The sequence below is a fragment of the Stereum hirsutum genome (genome assembly GCF_000264905.1).
Source record: "Stereum hirsutum FP-91666 SS1 unplaced genomic scaffold STEHIscaffold_10, whole genome shotgun sequence".
Classification (NCBI taxonomy): domain Eukaryota; kingdom Fungi; phylum Basidiomycota; class Agaricomycetes; order Russulales; family Stereaceae; genus Stereum; species Stereum hirsutum.
In genome coordinates, this window is record NW_006763140.1 from 85,453 (window position 1) to 98,459 (window position 13,007).

At 49.5% G+C, this 13,007-nt stretch overlaps 7 protein-coding genes across 7 annotated transcripts; 4 read left to right on the top strand and 3 right to left on the bottom strand.

Annotated features, from left to right (window-relative positions):
• Positions 1-17: 17 nt before the first annotated feature.
• STEHIDRAFT_158378 (uncharacterized protein) lies at positions 18-1,086 on the top strand (the record flags this gene model as incomplete). Its single annotated transcript, XM_007305796.1, has 8 exons — positions 18-192; positions 307-452; positions 539-617; positions 678-702; positions 755-859; positions 919-928; positions 982-999; positions 1,057-1,086. The coding sequence occupies 8 exons, from the start codon at positions 18-20 to the stop codon at positions 1,084-1,086; spliced, it is 588 nt and encodes a 195-aa protein (XP_007305858.1).
• Positions 1,087-3,276: 2,190 nt separating this feature from the next.
• Positions 3,277-4,207, bottom strand: STEHIDRAFT_60443 (NAD-P-binding protein; the record flags this gene model as incomplete). Its single annotated transcript, XM_007305693.1, has 5 exons — positions 3,277-3,389; positions 3,451-3,689; positions 3,764-3,870; positions 3,933-4,079; positions 4,166-4,207. The coding sequence occupies 5 exons, from the start codon at positions 4,205-4,207 to the stop codon at positions 3,277-3,279; spliced, it is 648 nt and encodes a 215-aa protein (XP_007305755.1).
• Positions 4,208-4,763: 556 nt separating this feature from the next.
• Positions 4,764-7,830, bottom strand: STEHIDRAFT_99468 (cytosine-purine permease; the record flags this gene model as incomplete). Its single annotated transcript, XM_007305797.1, has 18 exons — positions 7,418-7,830; positions 7,302-7,346; positions 7,223-7,227; positions 7,134-7,168; positions 7,001-7,073; positions 6,835-6,946; positions 6,740-6,776; positions 6,541-6,683; positions 6,405-6,470; positions 6,304-6,342; positions 6,104-6,214; positions 6,032-6,045; positions 5,932-5,969; positions 5,799-5,868; positions 5,636-5,727; positions 5,511-5,570; positions 5,313-5,450; positions 4,764-5,255 (listed from the first exon to the last, which is right to left on the bottom strand). The coding sequence occupies exons 1-18, from the start codon at positions 7,503-7,505 to the stop codon at positions 4,766-4,768; spliced, it is 1,656 nt and encodes a 551-aa protein (XP_007305859.1). The 5' UTR covers positions 7,506-7,830.
• Positions 7,831-8,181: 351 nt separating this feature from the next.
• Positions 8,182-9,823, top strand: STEHIDRAFT_122674 (LamB/YcsF family protein). The gene is made up of 9 exons (XM_007305798.1): positions 8,182-8,325; positions 8,420-8,483; positions 8,538-8,617; positions 8,671-8,816; positions 8,880-9,027; positions 9,108-9,147; positions 9,222-9,261; positions 9,327-9,428; positions 9,494-9,823. Exons 1-9 carry the CDS (start codon positions 8,265-8,267, stop codon positions 9,572-9,574), a joined length of 762 nt encoding a protein of 253 aa, XP_007305860.1. The 5' UTR covers positions 8,182-8,264; the 3' UTR covers positions 9,575-9,823.
• A 253-nt stretch (positions 9,824-10,076) lies between these two features.
• On the top strand, positions 10,077-10,622 carry STEHIDRAFT_158382 (uncharacterized protein; the record flags this gene model as incomplete). Its single annotated transcript, XM_007305799.1, has 1 exon — positions 10,077-10,622. The coding sequence occupies one exon, from the start codon at positions 10,077-10,079 to the stop codon at positions 10,620-10,622; it is 546 nt and encodes a 181-aa protein (XP_007305861.1).
• A 231-nt stretch (positions 10,623-10,853) lies between these two features.
• STEHIDRAFT_169597 (uncharacterized protein) lies at positions 10,854-11,896 on the bottom strand (the record flags this gene model as incomplete). The annotated part of the gene is made up of 4 exons (XM_007305800.1): positions 11,851-11,896; positions 11,477-11,780; positions 11,227-11,377; positions 10,854-11,165 (listed from the first exon to the last, which is right to left on the bottom strand). Exons 1-4 carry the CDS (start codon positions 11,885-11,887, stop codon positions 10,854-10,856), a joined length of 804 nt encoding a protein of 267 aa, XP_007305862.1. The 5' UTR covers positions 11,888-11,896.
• A 453-nt stretch (positions 11,897-12,349) lies between these two features.
• Positions 12,350-12,918, top strand: STEHIDRAFT_158384 (uncharacterized protein; the record flags this gene model as incomplete). Its single annotated transcript, XM_007305801.1, has 3 exons — positions 12,350-12,385; positions 12,458-12,502; positions 12,589-12,918. The coding sequence occupies 3 exons, from the start codon at positions 12,350-12,352 to the stop codon at positions 12,916-12,918; spliced, it is 411 nt and encodes a 136-aa protein (XP_007305863.1).
• Between the last annotated feature and the right edge of the window lie 89 nt (positions 12,919-13,007).

Consider the following 13,007-nt stretch of genomic DNA (forward strand, 5'->3'; position numbering starts at 1 on the left):
TGTTACCCACTGTTATCATGTCGGAGCAGAAACAGTCCGCGGACACTCAGACGTACGATGATCTATGGAATCTATTTGTGACGAAGCATCTCTTCCACGATCGTTTCATCCGTTCTTCCACTCTACCACTCAATTCAGGCTTAGATCCGCCTAGCCCCTGCGCATCTTCCCGCATCACGATGCGAATCAGGGGTGAGCGGAAAGATTTACTTCGACGCTGGACAATAATGTTTCGTTAGTTACGCTCCCGGGCCAGTATTCGGGAGGTATATCAGGAGTCTCTCAAATACTTCAATTCATCAACAGCCAAAGGGATGACTGATTCTGATATTCGGGCGCCTGATCAGGTCCCGTTATATTTTGGACAGGGACACCTATGGGCGTCCTTGACCCCCATCCCACCTACTCTCTCCCGCCATGGTGGAAAGTTGGCTGGCATCTTACAGCGGGCTGTATGTAGGCGCATATGCAGCTGGACTGTGAGCATACTTCAGGAGTAGTCCGTTATCTTTTTACTGATTCATGATTGTAACTTCAGGTTGTGTGGTTTGGTGACTTGCCAAACCTACATATATTTTGCGAATTATCGAGACGATACTTGGAGGACCAGATTGCTTGTATGTCCGTCTCTACTTCGTCTTCAAATGTCGTAGCTGAATCTGCGTGTCCCTGGATAGGTGTTGATATTATGGTGAGCTTCATGTCATTGACATTCGCCTACCGAACGAGCCTTGATTTCTGACCGTGCGACTAGGTTGATGGACACGTTGTCTGCCGTCTTCGCCGGCATAACTCTCTACAACATCACCATTCTATCCATACGTGGTTTGGTCGACATTCTGAACTGGCAGGTCCCATGGTACGAGTACAGCTCTCCGCGTCGAGCATCTTACCCTTTACGCTTACACAAATCGACAGGACGATATCGGTAAGTCTATCGCGACATAAGTCAACCTTCGCTGCTCCTGAATGCCATCAAAGGCTGCATTTTTCCTCGTGGTACGTCGTGGCCCATCGTAGACCTCTATGTGCGTTATTCACTTACGCCTACCGAAGTCCCTCACAGACGCTGGAGTCAAGGGGTGAGTGCATTTTTCACCGTAATGCACTGTGAAATAATCATTCGCAATGTAGATTCTACTGCCACAGGATATGGATATGTGGGCACTCTTCTGGCTTTATACTGCACGAGCTAATTCATGATATAGTCAGTGGAAAGAATGCGCTACTGACAGGAACAGCGGTATGTTATCAAAGAACGTAGTTACTTCTCGTATGTGACCGAGACTTTCCTCTCAAGGCCGCTTCGTCCCTTATCGCATTGGGTGAGTGTACGCACTATGTCTACCATTTAAATACTGATCACAGACTGGCCAAACCTACACAGCCGCCGGATTGTGTGAGTTGACGTTGATTCAACGTGTCGATATCTCTGACATACTCATACCCTGTTCAGATGCGACATCAAGAATGTGAGCGACAAGAGGTTTATCTCGCTGTACCGACTCACGAGGATCATGCTCTAGAATAGACAACCGGGCTCAAAAGGGAATTACGATGTTCACGGAGGTATGTTTCAGTTCTTCAAAGTGGGCGCGTGGCACTCACCTGAAAACTGGATAAAGCGTGCTATAGACATCTTCCTACTCACGATGTTCATCTCGGATACAATAATTGCATGTTCTCTTTGTGCGCTTTTGTGGAAGAGAAGTATAAAGGTGGTAAGGTATGTGGCGACAAGAAGTGCATATAGACGATAGTAGCTGAGATATTGTGTAGAACCGCGTCAATTACGAGGACCCTGATGGTGTATACGGTCACGACCGGAATGCTGACAAGGTTACAATTCCTTGACTTCCATAGTTTGCACTCTATCTGACCTTGCGACTCGTCGACAGTGTGATTGCGGCCATAACACTGATACTAGTACGTCACTATCTTTCTACCTCTTCGTCTCCCTCGTCAGATCCTTCACGTAGCTCATACTACCTCATCAAGTTACTTACAATGGGCTCGACCTTGGCGTACTTGAGCACGCTTCTGATTCTCAGTAAAGGTATAGTCCTCTCATACTCTTACCCCACGCTTACCCGGACAATCATCCGACATTGACTCGATTCTACGCTCAGTCTACTTCAGCTCCATGCTGGCGACGCTTAACCGCCGAGAACGACTTCGAAAGCAGATAGCCGTAGGGAACGGGGCCCTCTTGTTCCCTCCGTCTGGAATGGGAGGAATGGGATCCGCAAGTTATCGAGGGTTCCTACGCGCCCAACCTCCGGTATGTTCTCCCCACATAGACATACCCCTTCGTTATACCGCAACGGCTTATGCACTGCATCCAGGCGACCTACCCATCGATTGAAGGCCGAGAGTTCATTCGCTCTCGATCGCGGACGGCCAGCCTACCGATACTTCCGGGACCATGATGCTCGTAGAAGATACCCTGCATCGTCTGCCTCTTCCGGTGTGTTCTAGTTTTTTAATACACGAAACTATGCCTGCATACTCTATTGTTTCGGATAATTTGCCACGGTACCTTCAGAGATTGCTTCAACACCGGTCACTGTGACATCACCGGGATAAGTCGCTGCTGGAGTGTACGTTTTAGCGGAGTCCAGATGGAAGATCGAGGGTCTCTCCAATAGATTCCTCAGTATCCTCATCAATAGTCAGGCTCGTCACGCTGAGTTATTTTTGAGCAAGTACAGCATGATGTTTAACTACCTCAGAGTATGCCAAAAGGGCACGACTCGCACCTTTGCGACTTACGCCTGTGACTTGACGGGGTTGAGTCTGAAGATGGTGTTCCAGTCTAGCGTCTTGGCGATCATGATAGACGGTATGGCTAGGCTCTTAACGTGTAAATCGTAAGAAAATAATTCACAAACGGCATTTATTCTGCCATTTCGCTCTCTTCATAACGACAATTTCGTACTGATCAACATGATACTTCTCTTGCGAGAAACCAAAGACGTCTAGCGGAAGATCATTCCATCTCCGGCCTTCAGAGCCACTCTTTGTTTCCCTAGATATAGTGCCACGAAAACATGAGCGTCCTGTTTCCCTGTATAAACCGAGAAACAAACTCGCCTTATGACTGATAAACTTTCCGGTGTCCTCAGGCGTGATTTTGTCGAGAATATTCAACATGAGATGAACCGATTCGGAGGGCTCCAGAGGCACGCCGCTCCACTCGGGATACGCCGCCTTGAACGCTTGCATCATCTCCACGATCTTGGGCATCATCTCGGGAGGGGCTAGACATGGAAATGGTTAATTTGAGTGACGAAGGACATTTATGTATAGCGAGTACTTACGCATCTCTTGGGTGTTGACGACTCCTGGGCTTATAGCGAGACAAGTGAATCCTTCGCTCTTCAGTGCCACTGCAAATGTCGTCGATTAGACCTTCTCAGTCAACACAACTAGATGAAAGGAGGTGCTTACGGGCGAACTTGACATTGACCATATCTAAGGCCGCTTTCGACGCACAATACGCCGACTGTTGCCATGTACCTGCCTTCAAATTGAACTCTTCGTCTCCGAATCCGGAAGACAAGGTCAAAACTTTCTTAAGGGAGCCTTTCTTAAGGAGAGGGAGGAAAGCATTGGTAGTGAGAACTGGGCCGAGTACGTTGGTGGAGAATGCAGCGTTGAAGTCAGTCAAAAGCGATTTAGTGTCAGGGCTGGAAATATCGTTATCATTCGTAGTAGCGGTGAGTATCCTCGAGTAAAACGGATGGGGCAGGATGAAGCTTACAATTGAGTGATGTCGAGGAATGCTGTGGCAGCATTCATGTATGCTGCGTTGTTGATGAGCACATCCAATGATCCTCCCGTAATCTTCGCTGTCTCTTCGGAAGCTGCCTATTCACACACGCCACATTTCAGAATTGGCCGTTCCTCGAGAATTAGAAATGGTACAGTACCGTCAACTCCTCCGCATTGGTGATGTCGGCCTTCAGGATATGCAAGTTCTTGTCCTTGATTGCAACCAAAGATTTGGCGGAACCTGGGTTGCGGGCGAGAGCAATAACCGTGTTCCCTCCGGCAAGGAGTTGCACGACGAACTCGAGCTGTTTCACAGACAATTTCAAGGCGTTTATCGTCAGCATATTCCTCGGTTCGAGCGTAGGTTAACTGAGAAACCTCGAGCACTTACCCCAATTCCGCGAGAAGCTCCAGCAACAACGTAGGACGGCATGATCAGATATTTAAGGAGGCGTTTGTGAGGCGAGGGTCAACAGGATCGAAAGCGACGAGGTTGTCCATGTCAAGTGTTTGGCTTTGAAGCATTTATACGAATCCGCGACAGTGAGATCGGAGGCCGACAAGTCTCAATTCCCGAAATGGGACGGAAACAGAGCCATTGTGTTGACAGAAAAGTGATGACTCATTCCTTGAACATAGAGGATGAGTGATCTGATTCTGATTAAGCAGTAACGAGTCTCTTTGGTAGAGAGAGAGGCTTGCGTGTGTATGTACACACTCTGTACCCTAAATATACTACTTTCTTCTATGTGGCACAATTAGGATGGGCGTCAATGGCCAGAGCATGAAGGCGTTCACTTTCAAAAGTATCGTCCTCTAATGTCGATCAACTGCGTATAGGGACACCACAGGGGCCAAACTTTGCGAGCCCCGAACGTCGCTTGAGACAACCGTTATACTCGGAAGCAAATGGGGCGCCATGGACCAGCATGGACCAAACTCATCCTTCCGGCCGTCAAGGAAAGATGATAAATCACGAAGATATTCTTCCTCAAACCTCATATACATCCACAGATCCGTCCTTCTGATCTTTCTCCTTCGCCTCAGCCCCGCCACTCGCAATCTCGCTTTCATCGTCCTCGTCCCTCACCATTACACAATCCTCGTCGTCTGGATATATGGCTTTCAACCGCATCCCGTCTGCCTCCATCTCACCCAGATATCCCGGGCACACCTTCCAGCAGGCCCAATAAACAAGCGCACTCACGCCGAACCCAAATACCCACCCTATGTTACTCGTCGGGATCGGGTTGTTCACTTTGCTCGTGATCGCATGCAGGAAACCAGGGAAATCGGGTCCGAAACCGCATGCGAACGCGATGAAAGCACGAGGGTTGATTCCGAGGGTACGAGGATAGGAATAGGGCGAGGAGGGTGAGGTTGTGTAGAGATCTGGTGTCGAGAGACGTTGCTTTCGAATGATGTAGAGGTCGGTTATAATGATACCACCCATGCAGCCGAGCCACAGAGAGTAGTTCGACCTAAGACCATAACGCGTGAGAGAAGCTAGCGGTGAAGTGAAATGGACTTGGTCGTACAGAAATGCAACAAAGGCGGTAGCACCAGACCAGTTCCACGGAGTGAGAGCGACAGCCAGGATCGCTGAAAGTATCGCACCACGGAAGAGATCTAAGTAGCGAGGGCAGAGAGCCATCACGTCCGTTGCAAATGAGACGCTGTTCAGGACTTGTGCGTTAGCAACCTTACTGAACATGAAAAAAGGGGACGGGACGCACGAGTTCGCGGAGATGTTGACCCCAACAAGCGAAAGGCAGAACGCGAACCCGGCGAATACTCTACATTCCGAAAAGATGACGGTCAGCACAGGGCGACGATTTGTTAGAGGCGAAGTCGAACGTACTGTGCGGCCCTGGAATCAAAATTCTGTATCAAACTCGCAGGGTCGAACACCGTCACTCCCCAGAGTTGTTGAGCAGCATTCGCACATGCATACTATAAGAATCGTGTTGTTCACCATCAGAAATAGAGCAAACTACGGTATACCAGTGGAAGAAAGTGCATACTGCGCAGATGACGGGAATCGTCCCGCTAACTGGGATGATCAATATTTGCCAATATCCCGCACCAACCGTCCTAAGTATTTCAGAATATCAGACGAGGAAAATGTCGTAAAGTCCGCAGAGACAATGAACGCACTTTGAGAACCTAGTGAAATCGGGGACATTGATCGAGAGCTATGTGTGCGGCCTGGTAAGCGCCTATCGATCACCACTGCGAAGGGACACAATGCCCTTACCGTCGAATACAGGCCTGAAACAGAACGCAGAACCTCAGCATCGTGGAGCCATGGTAAAGGAGTGAGACGTACCGATGCTTGCATTCAAACCAGAGAGTATCGCAGTGGCTTTGGAGTATCCAGACGCGGCGACGACGGGCCCACTGATCAAGTCTCCGCCTCCCTTAGTCACCACAAATCCCCCTGTAAAACCATAAGTTGAGATGGCCTTGTTAGCAGTGCTGACGGAATCTACAACGGGAAGCGGGTTGATAATGCGGTGAAATACGTACAAATACCCATGGCAATGAAAGAGGGCGGGACAATTATTCCTGATCAATGGGGTTTACAACGTGAGACCAAGTGAGAAGGGTATGGGCCACAGGTGCCAGACCTTTGAGTAGGAATAGCCACTTGAGTTTCGGAACAGGAATTGTGGAAAGTGGCGTCTGAATGATCCCTGTATTCCCATGGACACCAATTTAGTCCCCGAGTGAAACGGTCGCAGGGATACATGTACTTGAACGTACAGTATATGAAGAACGACAGAAGCAGCGCACTGCTTATATTCGAACTTTCAGGGAGATGATTCGGAAAATTGGCGAATGACGGCCAAATTGCGGTGGTCATGACTTGGATTAATTGCCCTCCGTTGAGCGTAAGGATCGAGAGCCTAGAAAGCCCTGTTCGCTTAATACTCAAGATAAGAGGACTGTGCGGAAAACATACCACATGAGAGCAAGGAATGACCGGGAGACTACTGCGACTAAAAGGTGCAAAACGTTCAAATGTCGATCGTGCAATCACCGTAAAGAGGTACGAACAGTATACGCCGTTGACTCCCCATGCCGAGCGGTTAAGAACAGGGAATGGAACATGGTAGATCGAGCCCATACGACCGTGAAGAGTGATCACGAAGGATATGATCAAGAAGCCCTATGGCGCATGAATCAGAGAGACGAGACGACTTCTGGCAGTCGAATCACTCACAAAGAAGGTCAAAGGGATACCAACACGAGCAGTAATACCGAGGCCAACAAGTGACGATCCCACCTCCCAAGTCCTGCGGAAGAGGCGAGCGTTATACGGACATACAAATATCAACATAACCTTCAGTACTCACGCAGGGCTGAACTGATCGGAAGTCCAGTACCAAATCTACCGAGTGGCGCTAATCATGAGGCCTCTGGTTCTTCAAATGCAGATACGCAGAACATACAACATCTGGTTCAGAAGTATTATATGAGCGACTCCTGTCCGTGAGTTGATGTAAAGAATAGCGCAGACGTACCCATCCCAGTCCAGGTTCGGTCCTCAGGCTTCACAGGATCCAGATCTGAAGTGCGACATTGTCATCAACACCGTCAGATAATTGCAGGAGTGCCAACATAGAATAGTTCCACGCACCATGGTTACTCAACCTCGAGTTGTTCGAAAGGCTCCCCTTCGCAGGACGCAGACGGATCCGGGCATCGAGTCGTCTCAAGAAGTCCATCGTCAATGCGGTGAAGGCAAAGTACCAGGAGAAGAAGAGAAGGCGGTGACTCGTTCTCCACCGACGACGTGTAATCTACGCCGGTTTTTTGAGCGAGTGACGTCCCAACCTTATCTCGAGGAGTACTTCTGTCGGGTCGAGAAGTCGCTCGCTTCTCCTATTCCCACTCCGCGAAGATAGAGTGGTCGACATAGAAGCGAGCCGGAAGCGAGCTCCTCCATCGAGGCCTGTAAGTCCCTTGCTCAGTGCCAAGTTCTCAAAGATATCATGACGCGGATGCCGGGGCAAGCTTTCCTAAACTCGAACTAATGCCGCGAGCGAGCGCGTATGGCTTTGAAGACAGTCGTTCGGCGGTTTGTCTATTTTGCGGCCTGTTTGGCGAGTCTAGAATTTCCTCTCCTTCATTGTTACCCAGGGCGAAGAAGACGCATTGGACGAGGTGTTCGAGATCATGGTGGAGAGATAGCAAGAGAAGCTGACCACCGCCTCTTCGGGAAGAGACGGAACGCCGCGCGCAAATTGGCGGGTGCTTTGCGAAGCTGCTGATTGGCCGACGGGCAAGATAAGATAGAGCTCGCGATATCACGGATATCGCAGACTCGTTCGTCATCGCGGAGGTAAATACTAATAGCAGATAGACTCACTCAAGCTTCAGCAGTCCGTTCTAGTTGTCCTTGAACTTTTCGGTGGTGTCCTCAGCTTTCTCGGATTATTCTCGAACACACTAGGCAACGGATCTACTACCACTTTGTAAACATTATGGTTCTCAAGGCGACTGTGAACTGTGATATGGGCGAAGGCTTCTCGCTTTATAGCATGGGTGGGTACAGCATGTTCAATATGTCTACTTCATGCTATCGGTAGTCGACCAAGGTCTGTTATGGGCTGAATACCGTGCTCATAACGATCCGTAGGTGATGACGCCGCATTGATGCCTCTAATTCATCTTGCGAACGTTGCCTGCGGATTCCACGCAAGGTAAGTCGTTTTAAGTACATGAGATCAAGACGTCAATTCTAAGATCTGCCTTAGCGATTTCACCGTCATGAGCGAGACCGTGCAACTCGCAAAGACGCACGGCGTCAGAGTAGGCTCACACCCTTCCCTACCAGGTTCGTCTCCTACTTTTCGTCTTGACTCTCGTCTGACGTGAAACGGGTAACAGATAGGCAAGGATTTGGTCGCAGAGAGATGAAAATGACCCCACAAGAGTTCGCTGACTGTATAACTTACCAGACTGGTGCTCTATACGGCTTCTTGAAGACGCACGGAATGGAGATGTCGCATATCAAACCTCACGGGAGTGCATACGTATGTTTATCTTCGCAGCACTTTAAGGCATGATGTTCGTCTAACACAACCGCTATAATATAGGGCATGTGTGCGCGCGATCCCGAACTGGCAAAGGCAGCTGTAGGTGTCGCAAAGATCTTTGGAGTTGCTTTTATGGGTCTTGCGGGGACTCAGCATGAGGTCGCTGCGAAGGAGCTTGGGGTTCCGTTCCTGGCGGAATGGTTTGCTGGTACGTGTTCGAAAGTACCATGCTATCCGGAGTTCCGTTCCACGTGAGGATCTCATCGTCATTCATATATCCTTCACTAGATATGGAATACACACCGGAGGGTCAATTGATTATCACGAAGTGAGCAGCTCTCGATATCCGGGACGCCTGTGGTAGATATTTCTGACACTTGGTTTTCGCCCTCGGGTTTCCAGGAAGCATGACCCAGTCCCGGCAGATGAAGTCCGACGTCGAGTACGATGGATAATCTATCACATCGTCACAGACGACACTCTCATACATGAACTTTCCATTCACAGGTCATCAAGTGTCTAATTGACGGTCAAGTCACCACTACAAACGGGTTCGTCCCTCTCGGCGATGATCTATCCGAAGTTACCATCTGCGTCCATTCCGATACCGTTCGTCAGGTTTCCATTGTCTGATATTCATTCAACGAAGACTTACCGGAGATCTTTGTTTATAGCCTGGGGCGGAGGACATAGCCAAGATCGTCAAGTCGCTCGTAGACGAGATCAATACGACTGGGAAAGCGTCAACAGCATGATCCGCCCACTATTGAGGAGGACTCACAACCTCGTCTGCGCCTCTGAGTGATTCTACGAGATTTGTCTGATTCAGAATGAGGAATCTGGTAATGAACAGATTTGTGGCCGAAGAGATGACCAGAGCGAGATGAAACAGAGAACCGGCGAAGTCTGGGAGAAGTTGTACGAGCATGATCGCGACCTTGTCACTATGGATTAACCAGGGCTATGTTTATTATTTGTCGCCAAATCAGCATGGTACTATTCACAGGAATTGCCCGTAATCGCCTTTCATCCCTGGCTACAAGTGAACAACATTTCCGAATGTCCGTGCTCGCCGCCACACTTGCGCCACTGGTAAGGTTTACACATTCACGTAACACGCATTTTACGTGATGACTGTTGAAGTTCGCGTCTTGCCTCCGTGCGCGTCGCCTTCGAGGTTTCTGTCCGACCATCACACACCTGCTCATTCGATAACCAGTTCCACGGTTTTATCGAACTTCATCAGCCTAACTATCCATGCCTTACATCTACATCGTCGAGACCACATGTGTCGACTCGCAGAAATCCTCCAAACCCACGAAACCGAAAACTACCCAAACCTACTACACAACCCTCCGCTCCGCGAACCGCGCCGCGTATAACACCACCGTAGAATGCTATAAAGACAACATCGACGAATACGATGAAGAGTCACTCGACGATTGGAGGGCAGAATGGCGTACCTTGAGGGAGAGCGACAAGCCGTTCATTGCGGAGGGAGGTACGGACGAGGATGACGGGAACTTCGAAGCGGATTGGAGTGTTGTTGTTAGAAAGGTGGAGGCAGAAGGTCCGGATTTGGAGAAGGGCGAAAGGGACGACGTGAAAGCTGAGGAAAGTAGTGACGAAGAGGAGTTCTTGGAACGAAGGCAACAAGTCGTAGAGCGGAAGAAAAGGGTGGTGGCGTACTTTGCGGACCTGCAGAAACAGGCCCGCGGTAAACAGGAGGAGAAGGCGAAGAAGTCAAAGGATGGCGTGGATGACTCAGAGAAGCGGATGCCTAAGAGGAAGCGGGATGCTTGATGAGCCGTTCCATGGTCCTGTGTGGACGAGGAACGGACGCTTTTTCATGTACTTAGCAGACGTGCAGATCAACATCTCGACCGACCGATATCAATTGAGGCCGCTAGGACAAAATACGCAGTGGATGTGGGTATAGATGGAAGGCTAGTATGGTAGATGACAGATGCGGATGCACTCGTCAAGGGATATTGCTACATGGCCCTCTGAGAAGCGAACATGGAATGAAAGCTCTCACAAAAAGTCGCGCAGAGGCTTCACGCCCGCAAGATCCTCCGTCGTCTGTTTCTTCCAACCATTCAACTGCTGAACACAGCATCCAAAGTTCGTGTTCTTCCGCGTCTCGTATTCCGCCTCGAACAGCCTTTTCAAATCAAACAGCACAGAGATGTCAGCGAGTAGTTTTGCAGTAATCGGGCCGCGGTATCTCTCCTCCCAATGTCGACATATTAAACCAGTGTTGTTTAGAGTAGAATGGCATCGGTTGAAGGAGTTGTAGTTCAAGGCGGTGTTCCTGATTGAAATATACTGCTCGTGATATTGGATCTAAACAGTGGCTGTTAGTCGTATGTCTGAGAGTTCAAAGCGAGGGAGAGGAATTATGTACCCACGGAACGACCAGATGTTGAGGAAGGGAGGACACCATCGCGGAAAGAGATTTGCTCAGAGCTTGTGGGGCTGCGACATCCAAAAGGTACGGATAATCATGCTTTGCCGCGTACCCTATGACTTGCTCTGCATGGTCGTGGACGTGTGCTCTATCATTAGGAGGGTCCCTCGGTCAGTGTGTGTAGATCGTCAACCTATCAAGGAGCTGAAGCTCGCACCATCACGGATATGCTGCTTCATGGACTTACTTCATGCAATGAAGACAGTGGTTCATCGCAGCGTATACCTCATACTTTTCTGCAGCCTCCGCGACAGGAGCTAGGATCTCGAAAGCAACATCATCGAGAATCGGGTGACGATTAGGGCAAGTGAACTGAAACAGCAATTCCAGTGTTTGAGAGTCTTCCTGCAGTTGTATGACCTCTCCGGGACCAGGACCAGCAAAATCAGCGGGTGGAAAGCCACCTGCGGTGGCGTCGAGGTACTTGCGATGTATCCGAAACTGTATCGAGTCGCTGGATTGGAATACGACATCGGCGTCGTAGTCTGAGACTGGCAACAAGGAGTTATGTACATGAGTTCATAACATGGTGAGTACTCATCAGTTCTGCTCTGTACTTACAGCGTTTTGAGCATATCGGAGTCAACGTAGAGGCCATTGATGGTGGTCAGAGTCAGAAGCAACGAGATGGAGGAACGCCACACAGCACCCTGATCACTCATTCGGCAATGGGCGTGAATAACCTTTTCTCCGCCACAAAGGTCCATCCACAAAGATCGCCTCCTTATCGGACGACGTTACTCGCCAGCGACGACCGGAAACGGAACAATGTGCCCGTCTACTAGGGGTTATTGTTATGACACACAAAGGCACGGCCGAATTTGGTACCAGGACAATGATTGGCGGCACTCCCGTTGTTACGGTCTTGTTCGGTGCCACGATATCGCTCAGGCCTGGATTTCGCATTGTTGCCATGTTTTGCCTTGCCGGAGTAGCAAACCACATATAAAAGGGCGCCCCTGCACCCCTTTCACTGCATTCCACCACATCATCTCTACGCCCATCTTATTGATTCGCGAATTACCCAACCCACGCCACATTCATATCTGCTCACAGTACTATGACTGAACAGAACCACGCCACTGACTTGAACGCCGTAAGTCTCCTTCATCCCGACGTGTCTATACAACGCTCGTATCGACCCTTCAGCTGACAGGTCAACTCCCAGGTGCAGCAGCGTCTGCTCCGAACGACTCAGGAGCTTGAATCAGAGGTAATCTTCTACAGCCTTTATCCCTTGTTCATGTCGCTGATGTCGCAAATTCTGACCACTCCATACTCTATCGTTGACGGCTCTAGCACTATTGCACTGACCTTACGCAGTGGAGCTTCAAGGAGTTGAAAGAGGCCAAAAATCGTCTGCGCGATCATAAGGCCGACCTAGACAAGCTGCAATGGGCTCGACGAGAGGCAGGCATGTTGAACCCGGGAGATAATTCGATTATTGACTCAGAGAAATTGAAAGTGGCTCTGATGAAAGGGACACTGACTACATTGCAGCTTACCGCCATGAGAACTTCGGATTCAGACGACGACGACGACAACAACAACGACAGTGATGATGGCGAGGAAGAGCCCGAGAGGGGGAGGTCGAGACACAGGAGGGTTGAGGTAGACCTTGACGGGTAGAAGTGATCACTATGCTTACCGACTGATTTCCATGAATAGAGAACATAGATGATATGGTCGGACTGGAATAAGAACTATAGTTTGTCATA

Coding starts and splice junctions, on each gene's coding strand:
- STEHIDRAFT_122674 (XM_007305798.1), top strand. CDS start 8,265: ATGGTTCTCAAGGCGACTGTGAACTGTGATATGGGCGAAGGCTTCTCG. Junction 9,028..9,107: donor CCTGGCGGAATGGTTTGCTG/GTACGTGTTCGA, acceptor ATCCTTCACTAG/ATATGGAATACACACCGGAG. Junction 9,262..9,326: donor CAGATGAAGTCCGACGTCGA/GTACGATGGATA, acceptor TTCCATTCACAG/GTCATCAAGTGTCTAATTGA.